General features: G+C 42.2%; 1 protein-coding gene across 1 annotated transcript in view; it reads left to right on the top strand.

Annotated features, from left to right (window-relative positions):
• Positions 1–18,274: 18,274 nt before the first annotated feature.
• The window catches only part of LOC126252232 (WAS/WASL-interacting protein family member 3-like), a 148,550-nt gene continuing 145,213 nt past the window's right edge, over positions 18,275–21,611 (top strand). Inside the window, exon 1 of the mRNA XM_049953104.1 lies at positions 18,275–18,488. Coding sequence (XP_049809061.1) covers positions 18,275–18,488 — 214 coding nt within the window. The remainder of the gene's footprint in view (positions 18,489–21,611) is intronic.

A 21,611-nucleotide genomic window follows, 5' to 3' on the forward strand; every position in this document is an offset into this window, starting at 1 on the left:
GTCACTGGTTAGCTCTCCCTTTACTGAAATCAATTTTGATTCCCACAAAAACATTTAGTTTTCACTTCCTTATCGAGATATTTACCCCCGACCGTGTATTGATTCATTCAGAGATGTATCATACTTCCCTGTAGTGCTCTGATAATGCCACGCTATTACAAAAATAGTATCAGACATGCGATGTAGTGGCCGAGCGGTTCTAGGCGCTACAGTCTCGAACCGCACGACCGCTACGTTCGCTGGTTCGAATCCTGCCTCGGCATGGATGTGCGTGATGTCCTTAGGTTAGTTAGGTTTAAGTAGTTCTAAGTTCTAGGGGACTGATGACCTCAGAAGTTAAGTCCCGTAGTGCTCAGCGCCATTTGAACCATTTGAACATGCGATGTAGTTGCTCTGCGGAAGATCTCGGGTCAGACTTACCTACTGTTTTCTAAAAACAATGTACTAATCCAAAATAATGTGAATAATTACTGTGAACATAAGTGGTTGTGATTGAATCATCGACTGAATCAAAGGCGTGAGAATATATTTACTTAGTTATTTCCGCATGAAAAATCAGTGCAAAGCCTCGTGGATATTAGCTACTACCATCTTTCAAAAATTGCTCTTCATTAAATTAAATTGTTGTTAAGAATGAATCTGAAACCAAGACATTATTTTTCATTTAACTTTGATATCAAGAATACGAAGATCTTAAACAGGACATATTGATGTACGTTTCATGAGACATGTGGTGCCCCGGACCAGTCCACAAAGACAAGCTCCATAACGTACATTTTAAAAAGCATGTAAGATGCAAAATCTCTTTAGTAACTGAAATATCTTCTTACTAAATCCAGTCGCAAATTGAATAGAGCACATAATTTGGAACCTGTCCCTTTGATTGTAACCGCTGGTCCCATTCAATTCGTATTCAGTATTAGTGCCTAAGGAACCAATCCAGTACGGTTCAGAAAATATTTAGTTTGTAGATTCATACTAGCTGCTTGAGAGGAGCTTTGTTATCTTACGTAGTACTTTGTAAGTAGGTTGTTTACGTTTTCATGTTGGTAACGCCACGTAGCCCTCTGTATGAAAATCACTGACTGTGCTGTGTGCAATCTGTGGCTGGTTGGCATTGTTGTAATATTCACTATTGTAGTATTTGGCAGTTGGATGTGAACAGCGCGTAGCGTTGCGCAGTTGGAGGTGAGCCGGCAGCAGTGGTGGATGTGGGGAGAGAGATGGCAGAGTTTTGAGAGCGGACGATCTGGACGTGTGACCGTCAGAGAAAGGAAATTTGTTAGACTGGATGTCATTCATGAACTTTTGAACACTATTAAGGTAATGCACAGAACGAACAAGAATGCTTTGACATCGTCCAAAATTTGCAAGACAAGCGTCGCTCTTGAACGCCCAGGCTGCTCATTGGCTGAGGCCGCACTCGCACCACTGATTTTCGGCAGAGAAAACTATGTAGCAGACGCCACAGCAGATATAACAAATCGACCAGTCGCTTCAGAGAACAGCGAAAATTATTCTCGAGTAGTCGACACGTAATAAATTGAATATATGGAAGTTGGCAAATATACCCTAAAACAAAAAATTTAAAAAGATGCACCACAAAGGAATTACCCGAACAGGACGGAAATAGGTAGATGTGGTGCACACGTGGAGGCAAACAAATGATTACAATTTCAGAAAAACTGGATGATTTATTCAAGAGAAAGAGCTTCCGAATTGACCAAGTCCACTTCTGACCCTTATGCGAGCGGTTATTGGCAATGATTGAGAGAGGTGTTGAATGTTCTTCTCAGGGATAAAGAACCAAATTCTGTCCAGCTGGCGCGTTAGATGGTCAAAATACCGATCTGGTTGTAGGGACATACCCATACCGCTCCAAACATTCTCATTTTGAAACAGATTTGGGAACCTTGAATGCCAGTCCCGACTCGAAACCAGCGAAATGCCTGTCGCATGATTTAGAACGTCGGGTTCGCTCCAGACCCCAGCGTCCAACATCACTATCTTCTCTGGTTTCGGCTCTTCGGGCAAGAATGGACTGCCATTCCTCCATAGAGACTTAGACAGTTTCACTGGAGGTGTCCTCAGCAGAATTTGTCATAAAGGCAGAGGGTGGACACACCTCATGTTAATGTTGTTAATGTCTATTAACCCTCGCAATACCAAGGGGAAGTTACGTTATAACTTCCTTTTGAAAATATTGTAATCTAGGCATTTCTTATTATTTTAAAATTTTGAAAATAATATTTATTGTTTTTGATGAATTTTCCACCCGGTTTGCATATATGTTTCACATTTTTCAGTTCATCTTGCCCGAAAAATTTAAATCACTGTGGTAGATGTCACTTTCCCCAGTGAATGTCGTATTTACTACTTCCAGGCTCAAGGTACGAGATTTTTTTTTTTTCATCAGTCTACTGACTGGTTTGATGCGGCCCGCCACGAATTCTTTTCCTGTGCTAACCTCTTTATCACAGAGTAGCACTTGCAACCTACGTCCTCAATTATTTGCTTGGCGTATTCCAATCTCTGTCTTCCTCTACAGTTTTTGCCCTCTACAGCTCCCTCTAGTACCATGGAAGTCATTCCCTCATGTCTTAGCAGATGTCCTATCATCCTGTCCCTTCTCCTTATCAGTGTTTTCCACATATTCCTTTCCTCTCCGATTCTGCGTAGAACCTCCTCATTCCTTACCTTATCAGTCCACCTAATTTTCAACATTCGTCTATAGCACCACATCTCAAATGCTTCGATTCTCTTCTGTTCCGGTTTTCCCACAGTCCATGTTTCACTACCATAAAATGCTGTACTCCAGACTTACATCCTCAGAAATTTCTTCCTCAAATTAAGGCCGGTATTTGATATTAGTAGACTTCTCTTGGCCAGGAATGCCTTTTTTGCCATATCGAGTCTGCTTTTGATGTCCTCCTTGCTCCGTCCTTCATTGGTTATTTTACTGCCTAGGTAGCAGAATTCCTTAACTTCATTGACTTCGTGACCATCAATCCTGATGTTAAGTTTCTCGCTGTTCTCATTTCTACTACTTCTCATTACCTTCGTCTCTCTCCGATTTACTCTCAAACCACACTGTGTACTCATTAGACTGTTCATTCCGTTCAGCAGATCATTTAATTCTTCTTCACTTTCACTCAGGATAGCAATGTCATCAGGGAATCGTATCATTGATATCCTTTCACCTTGTATTTTAATTCCACTCCTGAACCTTTCTTTTATTTACATCATTGCTTCCTCGATGTGCAGATTGAAGAGTAGGGGCGAAAGGCTACAGCCTTGTCTTACACCCTTCTTAATACGAGCACTTCGTTCTTGATCGTCCACTCTTATTATTCCCTCTTGGTTGTCGTACATGTTGTATATGACCCGTCTCTCCCTATAGCTTACCCCTACTTTTTTCAGAATCTCGAACAGCTTGCACCATTTTATGTTGTCGAACGCTTTTTCCACGTCGACAAATCCTATGAAAGTGTCTTGATTTTTCTTTAGCCTTGCTTTCATTATTAGCAGTAACGTCAGAATTGCCTCTCTCGTCCCTTTACTTTTCCTAAAGCCAAATTTATCGTCACCTAGCGCATTCTCAATTTTCTTTTCCATTCTTCTGTATATTATTCTTGTAAGCAGCTTCGATGCATGAGATGTTAAGCTGATTGTGCGATAATTCTCGCACTTGTCAGCTCTTGCCGTCTTCGGAATTGTGTGGATGATGCTTTTCCGAAAGTCAGATGGTATATCGCCAGACTCATATATTCTACACACCAACGTGAATAGTCGTTTTGTTGCCACTTCCCCCAATGATTTTAGAAATTCTGATGTAATGTTATCTATCCCCTCTGCCTTATTTGACCGTAAGTCCTCCAAAGTTCTTTTAAATTCCGATTCTAATACTGGATCCCCTATCTCATCTAAATCGACTCCTGTTTCTTATTCTATCACATCAGACAAATCTTCACCCTCATAGAGGCTTTCAATGTATTCTTTCTACCTATGTGCTCTCTCCTCTGCATTTAACAGTGGATTTCCCGTTGCACTCTTAATGTTACCACCGTTGCTTTTAATGTCACCAAAGGTTGTTTTGACTTTCCTGTATGCTGAATCTGTCCTTCCGACAGTCATATCTTTTTCGATGTCTTCACATTTTCCCTGCAGCCATTTCGTCTTAGCTTCCCTGCACATCCTATTTATTTCATTCCTCAGCGACTTGTGTTTCTGTATTCCTGATTTTCCCGGAACATGTTTGTACTTCCTCCTTTCATCAATCAACTGAAGTATTTCTTCTGTTACCCATGGTTTCTTCGCAGCTACCTTCTTTGTACCTATGTTTTCCTTCCCAACTTCTGTGATGGCCCTTTTTAGAGATGTCCATTCCTCTTCAACTGTACTGCCTACTGCGCTATTCCTTATTGCTGTATCTACAGCGTTAGAGAACTTCAAACGTATCTCGTCATTCCTGAGTACTTCCGTATCCCACTTCTTTGCGTATTGATTCTTCCTGACTAATGTCTTGAACTTCAGCCTACTCTTCATCACTAGTATATTGTGATCCGAGTCTATATCTGCTCCTGGGTACGCCTTACAATCCAGTATCTGATTTCGGAATCTCTGTCTGACCATGATGTAATCTAATTGAAATCTTCCCGTATCTCCCGGCCTTTTCCAAGTATACCTCCTCCTCTTGTGATTCTTGAACAGGGTATTCGCTATTACTAGCTGAAACTTGTTACAGAACTCAATTAGTCTCTCTCCTCTTTCATTCCTTGTCCCAAGCCCATATTCTCCTGTAACCTTTTCTTCTACTCCTTCCCCTACAACTGCATTCCAGTCGCCCATGACTATTAGATTTTCGTCCCCCTTTACATACTGCATTACCCTTTCAATATCCTCATACACTTTCTCTATCTGTTCAGCTTGCGACGTCGGCATGTTGGTCTGCTGTCGATTCTGATTAGAACAACACGGTCACTGAACTGTTCACAAAAACACACCCTCTGCCCTACCTTCCTATTCATAACGAATCCTACACCTGTTATACCATTTTCTGCTGCTTTTGATATTACCCGATACTCATCTGACCAGAAATCCTTGTCTTCCTTCCACTTCATTTCACTGACCCCTACTATATCTAGATTGATCCTTTGCATTTCCCTTTTCAGATTTTCTAGTTTCCCTACCACGGTCAAGCTTCTGACATTCCACGCCCCGACTCGTAGAACGTTATCCTTTCGTTGATTATTCAATCTTTTTCTCATGGTAACCTCCCCCTTGGCAGTCCCCTCCCGCAGATCCGAATGGGGGACTATTCCAGAATCTTTTGCCAATGGAGAGATCATCATGACACTTCTTCAATTACAGGCCACATGTCCAGTGGATACACGTTACGTGTCTTTAATGCAGTGGTTTCCATTGCCTTCTGCATCCTCATGTCGTTGATCATTGCTGATTCTTCCGCCTTTAGGGGCAATTTCCCACCCCTAGGACAAGAGAGTGCCCTGAACCTCTATCTAGGGGGAAGTACCCGTGGTCTAGGATGCCGGCACGGTAGCGTGTTCGGTCAGAGAGCCAGTTAGCCTCTGTAATAAAAAAAACTGAGCGAAAGGATCAACCACCGAACTTGAACAGGATGTCTTGCGACGTCCGCAGCGACCAAACACAACGATCAATAACGAACAAGACGCAAGGAAAAAAAAAAAAAAAGGTAGCGTCTTTGATTCATAATCAGAACGTCTTCGGACCCGGGTTCGATCCCCGCCACTGCCTAAATTTTGATAAATAATCAGCATTGGTAGCCGAAGACTTCCGGTATAAGAAGTCAGCCTCATTCCGCCAACGGCCTTGTCAAAGAGGTACGAGTTACACATCAATATTTATTTAAGGAGTATGTTGAGGATAAAAGACAGTTTTTTGCATTTTTTTGTTGTGGCTATAAATTTGGTAACAGACGGTGTTGAAAGCGTGTTGTTAGTACAAAGAGTGTTTTAAAAGGTATTTTCCGGTTCTGGATTCTGATTACACATCGCGTATTAAAATGTATATTGTTAGTATAATTCAACAACAATTAACGAATCTTTTTATTTTTTTCAGGGTGGACACAAGGTACCCCCATCCACATGGTAACACGCTTCATGAAAAATGACTTGGTAATGCTGGGGTTAAGCGGTCTTCGGATTCTTTTGATCATAAAGTGTATATAGACATTTTTCCTACAGCTTATAGCTATCTGTTTGAAAATTTCAGAAGTTTCGTACCATTTTGCATTATCGAACGCCTATTCCGCGTCGTCACATTATAAGAAACCGTCCTGATTTCTCTAACGTCTTGCGACATTATCAAGTGCAACGTCAGAACTGCTTCTGGTGCCTTTACCTTTCCTATAGCCAGACTAGTCGTCATCTAACAGATACATAGTTTCATTTTCTATTCCTCTATTTACTACTATTGTAAGAAACTTGTATTCTGAACTGTTCAGCTGATTGTGTGCAAGGCCTCAGAGTTTCCTGAATGTGCAATCTTCGGGACTGCGTGGGTGATGTCCGTTTTTCTGCAGTGTCATACACTCATGCTCATAAAATAAGGATAATTGCAGAATTTAGTGCCACACAACGTGGCACTACACAAAACTGGCGCTAATAGCATAGGCACATAGGGAACACACACGACACAGGTCTGTAAGTCCACGGTATTGGTGATAAGTTGAAAAAACCGTCCCGGAACACATGTGCTACAAAACGCCACTGTTTCCTGCGCATATACCCCGCCATCAGTATAGGATATGATCACCATTTACAGGTACACACGCCGCACAAGGAGTTGGCATACTCTGGATCAGGTGGTCGAGCAGCTGCTGGGGTGTAGTCTCCCATTCTTGCACCAGTGCCTGTCAGAGCGCCTGAAGTGTCCTAAGGGTTTGAAGACGTGCAGCGATACGTCGACCGAGAGCATCCCAGACGTGCTCGATGGGGTTTAGGTCTGGAGAACATGCAGGCCACTCCATTCGTCTGATATCTTCTGTTTCAGGGTACTCGTCCACGATGGCAGCTCGGTGGAGGCGTGCATTATCATCCATCAGGAGGAAGGTGGGCTCCATTGCACAAGGCGGACATACCGGTGCAAAATGACGTCCCGATTCACCTGACCTGTTACAGTTCCTCTGTCAAAGATATGCAGGGGTGTACGTGCACCAATCATAATCCCATCCCACACCATCAAACCACGACTTCCATCAGGTCCCTTTCAAGGACATTAAGGGGTTGGTATCTGGTTCCTGGTTCACGCCAGACGAAACCCCGGAGAGAATCACTGTTCAGATTATGCCTGCACTCGTCCGTGAACATAACCTGGGACCACTGTTCCAATGACCATGTACTGTGTTCTTGACACCAGGCTTTATGGGCTCTCCTGTGACGAGGGGTCAGTGGAATGCATCTTGCTGCTCTCCGGGCGAATAAACCATGTCTGTTCAGTCGTCTGTAGACTGTGTGTCTGGAGACAACCGTTCAAGTGGCTGCGATAAGGTCCCGAGCAAGGCTACCTGCTGTACTCCATGGCCGTCTGCAGGCACTGATGGTGAGATATCGGTCTTCTTGTGGTGTTGTTCACTGTGGACGTCCCGTACTGTAGCGCCTGAACACGTTACCTGTCTGCTGGAATCATTGCCATAATCTTGAGATCGCACTTTGTGGCACACGGAGGGCCCGTGCTACGACCTGCTGTGTTTGAACAGCCTCCAATCGCCCTAGTATTCTACTCCTCATAACGTCATCAATATGTGTTCTTTGAGTCATTTTCAACACACAATCACCATTAGCACGTCTTAAAACGTCTGCACACTTACGCGCTGCACAATACTCTGACATGCACCAAGGCACCTTTGCGTATGTGGACTGCTGCCAGCATCACCGTGCGACGACCGCAGGTGAAATGCACCGCATCGTCATATCCCGAGGTGATTTAAACCCGCAGACCGCCCACCAGAGCGTTGTTTCACCATGAATCAGCATTATCCTTAGTTTATGAGCATGAGTGTATATTCTACATAGTGGCGTGAATACTCATGCGCATAATATTTGATGATGAGATCAAAACTCTTGGTACTGTTCATGTTGTGACACCATGTGCCGTGGAAAGTCCAGAGAGGTGCCACCTGCTGTAGGCTGGCTTTCAATGTGATATAAGACTCAGAAGCCACAGCGACATGGAGCGTGGAGGTCAGTCAGGTAGTAGAGGACCTTATGACCTACAAGGCTAGAGAGGACCCTGTAGTCCCTGTATACGAAGCAGTATTGTACTAATTTCATCCTACATTGCACACTGGTAATGGCAGAAAATCCGTGATATATAGTCAGTTTATATGAGTAATCACTACCAGTACCACTGAGCTACGATGAAACCAAGTAAACCAGTTCAGGCATCAACTAACAGTCTTAAGTTTAACTAATCCAGCGAAAGCATCGAAAGTAAGAGGACATAGTAGAAAATTATTACGTGCCAAACAAAAATTGACCAAGCGACCAGCGAAGATGTAAATACAGCTCCTGAAGAATTATTGAATAAGACAAGAGCCAATGGCCTTGTCAAATGGTTCAAAAGGCTCTGAGCACTATGCTACTTAACTGCTGAGGTCATCAGTCGCCTAGAACTTAGAACTAATAAAACCTAACTAACCTAAGGACATCACACACATCTATGCCCGAGGCAGGATTCGAACCTGCGACCGTAGCGGTCGCTCGGTTCCAGACTGTAGCGCCTAGAACCGCACGGCCACTTCGGCCTGCAATGGCCTTGTCGCAGTTGTAGGGACCACTACCGCCGAAATAGTCCAAATACGGAGGACATGATCACGACTTGGCCCATACTAGCAACGACGCCCAAAATAGCCTTAACAATCACCAGAAATGCCACAAAAATCTTTCCAGATCTGGCCCTGTCCGTGCTTCTACTCCGGCACCTTGATGCAAGAATGTAACAGAAACTTCACAGGTACAACATAACTAGAATTTAAACTATAATAACTGCAAATAAAAATACCTTAACAATCGTAAAAATCGTGTTACCAGCTTATACTTTATATCATAGATATGAAATAAATATTAGTAACTAAAATAGTATTAACCAAACAATTACAGCAGTGCAGTGTCATATCTTTCAATTGGTATGTAAGATAAGAAATTATTATTTAAGCTAATTGACTGAATCAAAATAAAAGAATTATACCCAGCGAATTTCGTTCCGCCTCTGAAAATCTTTATACGTTATAGCTGACCCGGCAAACGTTGTTTTGCCATATAAATTATCTCTTGTCTATAATAATAATGTATACGTGTAACACAATTTATACGTTTAACACAATAGCCGTTGTTGGGGGGAGCTCGTGACAGAAACAATAATAATAGCCGAAAACTGTGTAGGGAGTGAGAAAAGGCTTAGGGGAAGTCCGGCAGTATCGGCCTCCATTAGTTCTAGCGTTTCTAGTAGATCGCGCGAATTTAACAATTGCAGCCGATACGCGGCTCGTCCAAGAGGACACAAACATAGCGGCAATTTCGTGTTGCAAAATTTCGCCAGCATTATGAATAAGGCCATGCTCACGCGCATCGATTTTTATCGTACGTAAAACTATTGCACGATTAAATTCTTTTAGAGGAACAAAGAAGAGCATAGGAACGTCTTTGTTCCACTAAAAGAATTTGATAGTACGATATATTTCCGACGGTAAAAATCGATGCGTTTGCGCTAGGCCTAAATATCGGTTTGGCGATTGACGCGTGCTACCTAGTTAAACTTCTCCGACTAATTATATCTATTCTAAGAAGGATATTCGAGTCGTTGCCTATCTCTCGAATAGTGAAAGACTATCACCGGTAGACACCTGGCGGGGATAACTGATCAAGTGGTAATTGATCAGTTATCGACAGGGATTGAAAATAATTAAATTCCTAAAATCGCTATTAAAAAGTAGGGGTTGGTGGTAGAAGGGTGAAAATTTAGGGTTGTGCGTATTTTTAATGCCGCATCACAAAAAAATATAAATAAATAAAAATAAAAAGTTCTGTGCAAAAAATAAGTAAACAATTTTTGGGGTGGACTACCCTTATCACTTAGGGGTATGAAAAATAGATTACTACAGATTCACAGACGTACCGAATGCACAAGTAAAATTTCATCAGAATCGATCGAGCCGTTTCTTGTATGGCAACTTAACACTGTGACACGAGAATTTTATATTTAAGGATTGCAATAAAACGAAATAAATGTATAGCCCATGGCTGAAAAGAGACTTAGGAAGCTCCCGAACAGCCTGCCCTCCTCCACCTGAGAAAGTAAAAAAAGAAAAAAAAAAAGAAGAAAAATAATGTGCGAAATCAGGGGATTTTCCATAGAGGAAAGAAACGTTTTTGAAACGGAACTAGAAAAAAGGGCAGGATGAAAGGACATGTGTTATCACATCAGTGAACAGCTTCTCTGGTAGCAGATGGAGCCAGAGAGAGGAAAAATTATGAAGGAAGACAGAGCCAGACAACAAACAGTTGAGGAGACTGAATGTAGTTGTCACTGTAAGATGAAGACATTGGCACAGGCGTGGTGGACTGCATCCAACTGGTCAGCAGGCTAATGACCCTGAAAACAAGAAACAAACAAAAATGTGTAGGGTACTCAAAATGTAACTTCGCCGTCTCGCTATTAAACAGGTTGTTATCCATAAGAAGTTGATTAGCAGCGAGGCGATGAAGTTACATATATGTTTTCTGACAACACTGGAACGAATGTTACCGACGAACAAACAAATATTGGGTAAACTGTTAACCAAAGCGTTGAAATACGTTGACAAAACACCTCATTTACGGTATTGCAGTGCCTGTGTTGTTAAGAAGAACGATGCAATGTTCCTTGCATTGCAATATCGTAGATATCCACCGACACCATGCAGCTATTTTCAATTAAAACATGTTCCCCTGTACGAGAGTTACATAATGTGTGTACAAGTTGAGAAGCAGAAACAACGACGTATGGAAGTTTGGGTCTGGTCGTGGAATATGCATGGATAGCCAAAAGCGCTCAAGGCGACTGCTTACGTAAAGCGGTAAATCCGGGTTGAATTCCTGGTCCGACACAGATTTTCGTTGTTGTCATTCCCTTGTTCAGATGATTGTTGTTCGTGTTCGCAACTGCGAATACATTTAATGTACCTTCATTTGCGTTTCTGAAATAGTGTGGGAGAGAGATGGAATTGTTTTGTGTATTTGCACTGTGAATAGAGGTGAAACATATGCCTCTTTACGTCAATGTGGAGTTCAAGCAGTTAATGATGCACTGGTGACACTCAAAGTCACTTGATATGAGAATGTTCAAACGGACAAACTGTATGCGGAATATCAGGGCAACACTGTTCTACGGATATGTTCGCGTTTGTATCCTGGGGCTGGGAACTTTGAGAATAGTTCAAGTGTAATTTCAACACTTTAAAAGTTGAGACGTAGCTTCAGGAACAGACTATGCAATGGAATTCTCTTCATTCATGGTATTCCACGCGGGGTAGTTCTATGCAGTAGGTCCACAGAACATTTTTTCCAGTACCAAATACGTCTGAAGGATGATGATGACTCCACAGAAAATTAAAGAGAAGATGAGTGTTTGTCCAGGCGTTTTGTCTATACCTTTAGTGTTCCTTCGTAGCCATCTTGCTGTCACTTTTCATTTTGTTACATCGCAATCCCATGTTTACCTGCAGCCAATAGCTTTGTATACTAACATTCTGACAGTGCTTCTGACTCCATGTCATAAACTTCTTACGTATAGTGATAGGATTATCGATCCTATCACACTTGCTTGGGGAATGTCCGATGTACCTTCGCTTTTGTTGACCATTAGTCGTCCAGGCCACCGTTCTGTTTTCCATCACTCATGAACTTTGCAGGACAGTCACAAATATCTGAAGAGACTGCGCAGTCATTTCGCGGTAATCAGTTGACAATGTTAGACAATGTGGAATGCCTTTCAGAAATTCATTAACACAGAGTCCACTTGTTCATCTGCATCTACTGTTCACAATACACCGAGTGTATAAATAAGTGATCTGTGTTTTACACGATTTTTTCCATGAATAATTCTTTTTTTTTTTCGCTCCAGAATGTCATAATGTTTAAGCATAGGATATGCTCTATAATCTTGGATTTGTTGATCTCGGTCTTTAATTCGTAAATCCTTCTGCAATCTTTTTCAGTCCCCCTGGACTGTTTCCAGTGCGAAGGTTTCCGAAAAAATATGAACCAGACAGCGTTCTGAATGTGAAGTCTATGTAAAAGGAATTCTGTTAGAGCATGGCGCTTTTTTCCGCGTTTCAATTGATTTTCAACGACGGAGGTGTTTTATTTCAACATCACCCATTAGTAAGACTGTGCCGCTAACAAACGGTGGTACAGCGTTTGGATCTTGATGCGTGAACACGGTTTTAAATTCCTAATTTTTGCTTCTTGTTTGCGATCCTTTGTTTTTACTGATCCATGTGTGGTTCAATGTAAGTTTTCGATCCCTTCACTGACTTTAAACACGGCCAAAAATTCCTGTCATATTCAGAAAAATCTGTAACCAAGAACTGACAGTGAAATATGTAGTAGACTTCACGTACCGCATGTGTCCATAGGCACGGGTTGATATTTTCTCTGTCAGTTCCGTTACATTCTGACAAAATCTTTGTTTCCTCAGTATTCTATGAATGGCTCCATTATATCAGGACGGGATTTTGCTTCCTTTTATTACTTTACTCTTCATGTACGAGTATTTCTAAAAAAAAATGGTTCAGATGGCTCTGAGCACCACGGGACTTAAAATCGGAGGTCATCAGTCCCCTAGAACTTAGAACTACTTAAACCTAACTAACCTAAGGACATCACACACACCCATGCCCGAGGCAGGATTCGAACCTGCGACCGTAGCGGTCGCGCGGTTGCAGACTGAAGCGCCTAGAACCGCACGCCCCCCCCCCCCCCCTCCCAGCCAGCGAGTTTTTCTATTCAGCGTGATTTACGTCGTGTTTGATATCTGTCCATAACTCTTCTCGCTCGTCAAATTTTAACCAAGTGTTCTCATTTCTTCGAAGCGGAATTGAGGTGTGATTGTCACCGCTACCAAACACAAATACTCGGCTAGCTAGTTGTAAAAGATATTACTGTCGTGTTCGACTGTTGAAATTATTTATTTGTGGAGTCTAAACTTCAGCCATTTTAGCGGTGTTCCTCTTGAGAATGATTAAACGGCGAACTAGTATTGTGGACAATGTAAATAAATGATTTTAATAGTCGAAAGTGACGATGACGCTTTTCCCAAACAGGAGAAGATAGTGTCATAGCTTTTTTTGATAAACGCTTTGTCTTTGGTAACCATCGTTGTCGCAGTGGCATGAAGGTCGCTGTTCCTCTCACTTCGCAGGTACTGAAGAATAGATAGTATCCTTGAAGTCAGAAGGTATAAGACTTTCCTTCCGTGAGTAGGCTGTAATGATACAGGATGTATAAAAAAGAATCATCCAATTTAGCACGTCTATACTTCTGAAACGTATAAACGTATACAATGAATTTTATTTTTTGATGAACGGGAAACTAAAAAAGTTTTTGTTTTTTTCATACCTGTTCATAGGTGTTCAAGATGCCCCCTTTGAGATGAACGGTGTCTGTCACTGCGGCATTCAAATTGTTCCCACACTGCAGCGAGCATTTCCTGATTTACAGCTTCCACAGCTGCTGTTACGCGATGCTTCAGTTCATTCATTGTTGTTGGTGAGGAAGGCACATAAACAGAATCTTTTATAAACCCCAACAAGAAATAATCACATAGAGTCAGGTCCGTGACCTTGGAGGCCAGTAATGTAAGGCCGAATCATTTGGTCCAGTGCGACCGGTCCATCGTTCAGTAAACATTTGATTTAAAAATTCCCGCACTTTCAGATGCCTGTGTGGCGGCGCCCCATCCTGTTGGTAAATGAAGTCGTTCGAGTTAGTCTCCAACTGTGAGAAAAGAAAGTTCTGAAGCATATCGAGATATGTGCTTCCTGTAACAGTCTTCTCGGCAAAGAAAATTGGAACATACACCTTTTCCAGTGAACCTGCACAAAACACATCAAATTTGGGAGAGTCCCTCTCATGTTGTAGAACTTCATGTGGTTGTTCCATACCCCATATTCTCACATTATGACGGTTCACCTTTCCATTTAGTTGGAATGTTGCCTCCTCACAAAACACTAAGCTTGGAAAAAAACTTTCATCCTTCGTCTAACCACAAACAAAATTACAGAACACGCGTTGTTGTGTGTCACCTTCACGAAGAGCTTGTAGCAGCTGAATTTTGTATGGTTTCATACGTAAACGTCGACGTAACACACGCCAGACGGACATTGGAGGCATGTAGAGCTGTCCAGCTGCAGGGCGAACGGATTTCGACGTCTGTGTCAGACACTCGGGGAGGACCCGAGGATTTGCCTTTACACAAACAATCTGTTTCTCGGAAATGTTCGTGCCATCGCCCAATGTTCTATGCTGTAGGAAGATCCACACCATATCTACGAAAGTCACGTTGAACAGTTATTACTGACCCTCACAGCACATAACGTAGAACACAAAACGCTTTCTGTTGTCCCTACTAGGGACTCCCTAGACCATTTTTAATAGAACTGAAATGGCCGCACACTGCTGCTACCTAACGGGAACCATTTAAAACTGTAGCGTTGGCTCTTTACAACACTACGTTGTTCACTCATATATCTCTAGTAACATAATAGTTACGTTTTTTTTTCATCGGATGATTCTTTTTTTTATATACCCTGTAGTTGTTTGAGGCAGTATACTGACAGGGCGTTCAACGTTACTTCTCAATGACTGAAGTAATAGGATAATGCACTATTTACGTGTTACTGATGCAGTATTTTACTATTTAAGTCATTTCTGATACAGTTGCACGTTGTCTGAAAACTTCGTCTTTGTTGTATGAAATTAAATTACTTCTTAAGCAAGGCTTCAATCCACACCGACGGAGCTGAGCCATCACTAACACCGATAAATGGATGTTAAAGCTGTTTGTTCTCTCCGCCTGTGACACATGGATTTCCAGTCAACAAAACGTAAGTCATAGTCACTCCCTCCTATCACCAGCATATAGGGTGGCCAGAATGAGAGAGAATACCGGCAACACGGCACCATATACAAGGGCGGCCATTCCGAGGGGCAGAGCAGAATCAGCAGAGATGAATAGCACTATTGCCTCGATGGCGGACCCGAGCTAGTTAATACGCCAGAAGACAAATCGGTCACATAAAGTGTGGTGTATTTTTTAGATGAAAATAAAGCACCATTTGCTGTTACTGACTTTAATGTAAATTTTGTAAATAGATAATAATTGTGTATACATACCAATTTTATAAGTTGCGTTCGTGACATAATAACAAGTAAAGATTTAATACATAACTAAGGCATAATTCTAGTTCTCTTACGATACCAGGTAATTGAGCAATGCAGCTGACGACTAATGACAAAGCATTTTCGATGTATAGAGTATAGCTGATTATAGGTACAACGACTAACGAGTGCCTTGGCGTAATTAATCAACCACACAGAAAACTTATTCTTCAGTTCATTTACATTTATCCACCAAATCGTATCACCGATATTTTGGAGTGATACCTCTACCCCCTTTTTAGCTTTCTCCTTCGTCTGTCGCTTTTCGTTCGAGACCTCTGCCGACAGAAATCGGAAAAATTCAGGTTTTCGGTCAAAAAGAGCATTTTCTTCAGCACGAGCTCGCCGACCTTAGAGATGTGGCAGAACAGCATAGCGAAGTAGCAGCAACAACTCTTCTGTTGAACATGAAAGAACCCTGTAGGCGGTAGCAGTGCAAACCGAGTGAAACCATGTTAGTGACAGACGAAAGTTCGACTAGTTGTCTCTTTATGATGCTGCTTGGAAGAAATGACACGCAGAATACCGTGTGTTCACAGTAGCGGACCGAGTGAAAGGGTTCTCGTAGGGAGAAGCCAGAAACATGGGGGTAGGAAAGGACACGAATCTCGTCTTTCTTTGTTCTTTTTCTGTCCGTTTCTGCACCCCTCTATGACTGCGCTCTTCGGGGGTGTGGTAACTGTCTCGCTTCTCCCTACGCAGACGCACTGAACACAACGTCGTCTGTTAGTTAAGCTTAAGTGCCCACACCACAGCTCCGATTTTTGGTGGCCAGTTCCCTTCTCCCCATCGGGTGCTGTCGGCACACCGAAACGTTCGTTATTAGAAATCAAATCAGATTCTCTGTGATGTAAGATTTCACCATAAAAGTGTTTATATTTCTTTCATTGTAAAAGTATCTATACTTTATTTCAATATCGTGTCTTTAACAGCCCGCATCTCGTGGTCGTGCGGTAGCGTTCTCGCTTTCCACTCCCGGGTTCCCGGGTTCGATTCCCGGCGGGGTCAGGGATTTTCTCTGCCTCGTGATGGCTGGGTGTTGTGTGCTGTCCTTAGGTTAGTTAGGTTTAAGTAGTTCTAAGTTCTAGGGGACTGATGACCATAGATGTTAAATCCCATAGTGCTCAGAGCCATTTTTGTCTTTAACATACCATGATTGCCCGTATTAGGAAATACGTTCACACGGCCTACGTGATAATGCGTCCAGTTCCAGATCTTCAATACCACTTGCTCTGCAGTTGGTATTCCTGAGCTGCAGTTGCTTAGCGGTAACCGTAATCCTTTCATGTCTATTTCGATGGTATGAGTACTGCAGGACGTGTAGCACAGCTAACAGTTTCTTTATTTACTTTGTTTAGACTATAACCATTCTCACAATTACTTTTGAATACATTACGGGAGTGACAGTGATCAATGTGTTACAAATATTTACTATTAAAAACAGTCTTGACCACAATTTATTTATTACGGTGACCGGTTTCGACCACTACTGTGGTCATCTTCAGACCAATGAGTAACTACCTCCTTCTGCTAGAGATCTCCTTCTGCTACTCTCTAGCAGAAGGAGGTTGTTACTCATTGGTCTGAAGATGACCACAGTAGTGGTCGAAACCGGTCACGGTAATAAATAAATTGTGGTCAAGACTGTTTTTAATAGTAAACATTCTCACATTGCCCCAACGCAGTTCGGAATTTCATAATCCAGTGTCGTAAACAATTTGATGTAAATCTGTTTTTAATTAAATCAAATTTAGGCAAAGAAAATCTCATACGTTACATAATTAACTTACTTTTGAAACAGGCATCCATTCACAATAAAGAGAGTTCCGGTTTCTATGGCTTCTTAAATTTAAAGGTAAGCAAACATCTGCAGAATCAAATTCATTCGTCACATAAGTGTGGTGCCATGAGCAGCTGAGTGTTAGAAGCTGTGTATAGTTACTTAAGCAAGTGTTATGCCCTGTTTACTAACTTTTAATATTTGAGTGTATTATAATTATACAGAAACTAAGAATGTGCCTTTATGTTAGATTATGTTTTTTTATAATATCATTTGGTGCCTACTATGCATTTCGTAGCACCCGTTAATAATGTATAACACTTAAAGAGCATTGTTGCACTCCGAGCAGTGAGCAGTTATAAAATAGATTCCAGCTTCGACTCCCGGAAATATTGTCATCTTGGGCAAGGTGGTATAGGTCGGCTGCACCGAGGCTGTGGGGTAGCGACCGAAGTCAATCGACTCCTATCAAAGCAGCTATTACCGCCACACAGCAAGCAGTGCGAAAATAATAAGCAGCGAAATTGATACGCAAGTCGGCGAAGTGGTATCAGATCGAAATCCTTACAATTTGTTTATTTATTTTAGTTCATGCTGTCGTAAACTAATAGTCGCAGAATACCAAAATGGGGAGTATGAAACTGAACAGATCTAGAATTTAGAGTCTGTGGATTATCAGATTGGGTTCCCTTTTTGCAAACAGTCACCGGTAACCGCTGCTGCCGCGGCATATACAGCTCGCGGCAGCGCTAGTGGTTGCGGCGGGAGGCGCGCGCGGCGCTAGCATCGCAGGAGAAAGCTAGGCGGGCGTGCGGGCGGACCTAGGGCAGGCGGCGGTGTCGGCCGGCGCGGTTCAATCAATATCTGTGGCGGGGCCGTGTGACGTAGCGTCTAGACGGCCGGGCCGGCCGGCTGGCGCGGCCAGACGGCCGCCGATAAAGGCCTGCGCTGCGCCGCGCCGCGCTAGGCCGCCCGCGCGCCCGCTCTCGCTCTCGCTCTCATTGGCGGGTATGCACGGCGCGCCGCGCAGCGGCCGATGACGCAAGCAGCGCCGCAGCCGCAGGCCGCACCTGCTGCGCTCGCCCGCTTCCGGCCTCTGCCGCCGCCGCCGCCGCCGCCGCCGCTGCACCGGGACAGACAGCGCAGGGACAACAGCCGCAGCTGCGTCACGCGACCGACGCGTGCCCCGTTTCCACCGTCCGTGCCGCTAATGCATTTCGGCGCACTCTCTCCCTCCCCTGCGCAAGGTCGTAACACTTTCGCTGCAACTAATCGATACCATCGACCGGCCTAGGCGTCGCTACGCGAGTGCATTCATCCGCTATTCTGGCGGGGAATCGGTCATTGTGACTTACATAAACGCTGGTCATTCGTAGGACTGTCGCGACTCGTGGTTTCCAAATTAGATAACGTCGTGAACCTGTTACCAATGCAAGCAAATTCTCGAGTCCTACTAGTTTTTCTCACCTTCAGTTATGTTTCAAAAATAATTGTTTCATCTTTAGTTTTCTGCACTGCTGCCTTCTCTTCTACTATCCTTTATATCTATCAAAACAGCTCTTCAACTATCGCCCTATCTAGGATAAAGAATGAGTAAAGAAAACCCGATAAGACAAGTTTTACCGAAATTGACAGTTCTCTTTAGACACTCCCGAAATAACAACTGCCGCCGTAATTTTAATAACAGATAAAATTGTAATCATCAGTATGCATAGCATTTTCAGCAATCGTCAAAATTATCAGCAACATCGAACGCATTTTGGTTACAATAGACGTCTTTCACCGCAACAGCATGAAAGCAATTCGGTTAGCATACCTAACCAACAATGTAATGTACAAGGTCAACCGAGCTTTAATGTTTCGCAGCGTGCACGTATAGCATTAGCTCCAACAAACAGTAACGCACAGCAACAAGGGAATCAGTACGTACAGAAAACACACTATTTCAATTCCTATCGCAATGCGCCGTATAGAAATGACTATCATGACGGACGTAAAAGTAATGAACACAATTTTCAGCGTACGTTTAATAACAGTAGGTCTTACCAACTGCAAAATCATCCGCAACAACATATTATCATGAATGAACCAGACAATAGATATCATCCCGAGCGTAATACGTCTGGAAGAAATAACAGAACAGTTCAAATAGTCGAAATGCCACAGAATTCTCCTGATCATAATAATAATACGTCAGATAGAATTTGACTAGATACTGTACAGGTCGCATCTTCCAGTAACGCAAGCAATTCCTTTGACACGCAGAATCTTGTTCATGAGAATGTTATTTGAAACATGCTTTGTTGAATGCAGCACTTTTAGCGCACCCAGATCTTACCAGAAATTTTTCCATTGCCACTGACAGTTCTAACACCGCTTTAGGCGTACATATTTTTCAGGAAATTAAAGAAGATGGCTGTACTGTAATTAAAAACATAGCATTTGAAAGTCGCATTCTATCACCTGCTGAGCGAAATTATTCTGTTACTGAACTTGAAACATTATGTGTTGTATGGGCTTTTACCAGATTTCGGCATTTTCTTTATGGAAGACATACTACCGTTTACACAGACCACAGAGCAATACAATTTCTACTTTCCGCTAAATTTACACACGACAGGTTAAGCAGATGGAAACTTTATTTACAGGAATCTAATTTTTCAATTGTTCACATTCCCGGCACACAAAATGTTGTAGCAGACGCACTATCTCGTTCTCTCGGCAACAATCAGCAAGACATCGCAACCAACTTCTGCAAAGCAAATTTCTGTGTCATGTACATTCAACAAGTTGCATTTGAAAATTTCATTTCGTCGTCATTACAAGACATAGCACAAGGGCAGAGTAAAGACAACGTATGGAAAGAAATTAAACACCTTTGGCAAGATAGGAATAATGTTACCATTAGAAACCATTACACAGTACGCAATAACATTCTGTTTCGCCGCTCTCACCCTGACAACAAGAATTGGTTATTATGCATTCCTGACGAACTTGTTAACAAATTAATCTGGTATACTCATTTAAGTTACGCAATTACGGAGCCAGAAAGTGTTTTCTTATACTGAGACAGAACTGTTATTTTGCCAACATGGAGAAACGTATTCGACGAGTCTTAGCGTCATGTAAAATCTGCCAGAAAGGTAAATCAGACACGACTTCACATATTCCTCCATTATATCCCATTGTACCTGTTAAATTGAGACATATGGCCGCTGTAGACATTTTTGGTCCGATTCCCAGAACTAATAGAGGTTTTTGCTACATCTTTGTCGCTGTTGAACTCACTTCAAAATTTGTTACCTTCACTCCGTTACGCAAAGCTACTGCTAAAACTGTTTCGAAAGCATTTGTAAAGCATTTTCTATTTCATGTAGGGCATGTGTTGAAAGTAATTTCCGACAATGGATCACAGTTTCGATCTGCTATATGGACACGTATGTTACGAGCTAGAAACATTTCTCCGATCTACGTAAATATCCAGGTACCATGCTTCTTCCAACCCTTGTGAACGATTAATGAAAGAAATTGGTAAACTGTGTAGAATATACTGCTATAAAAGACATATTGATTGGGACACACACATACTCTCATTCGAGGATGTAATTAATTCCATACCAAATTGATCTACTATGCTATCTCCGTCTGTTATACTGAAAAATGTTGAACCACCTAACAAAATTAAAGAATTAGTAAACTTTCCTACATCTCGTCGACTACGACACCATGAAATAATTGACACTGCGCTGAACAACATCAAACTTGCCGCAGAGCGCCGGAGAAGACAGCAAAAACAGGTTTGTACACGCCATGACTTTCATATTGGACAGAAGATATTAGTACGTACACACTATTTATCCAACAGAGGAAAGAGTAGATGCAGTAAATTTGAGCTTCTATACGCAGGTCCATATCGAATTCGCAGAATTCCTCACCCCAATGTAACACGTCGAAACTCTGAGAACCAGAAAAACCAAAGGGAACCACCACGTGTCGAACGTCAAACCTTTTATTGAATGAACATACTTTATGATTTATCACACTGTAATGCCATTTCCTAATTTTTTTTATGACCACTTATGCAATTATATTGATGTGACTACTTACTGATGATTATCGTATTTTTTCTTGGCAAGTGCCCGGCAAGGTAAGGTTAGCAGGTCGCTTTTCTTGTCGTTACACATCAGACCGTGCACATTTTCCAGATAAACTTACGTGTATTATGAATAATTATGCAATTTTATCTAGTGACATATTAATTTTATTAAATTGTCTCTCTATTAAAGTCTTCAATTCTCGCCTCTATTAACTACACAACTTACAAGCTGAACACAAAGGTCACATTTCTTGTCGTTATATATCAGACCGTGCAT

Source organism: Schistocerca nitens, chromosome 4, assembly GCF_023898315.1.
Source record: "Schistocerca nitens isolate TAMUIC-IGC-003100 chromosome 4, iqSchNite1.1, whole genome shotgun sequence".
Taxonomy (NCBI): Eukaryota; Metazoa; Arthropoda; class Insecta; order Orthoptera; family Acrididae; genus Schistocerca; species Schistocerca nitens.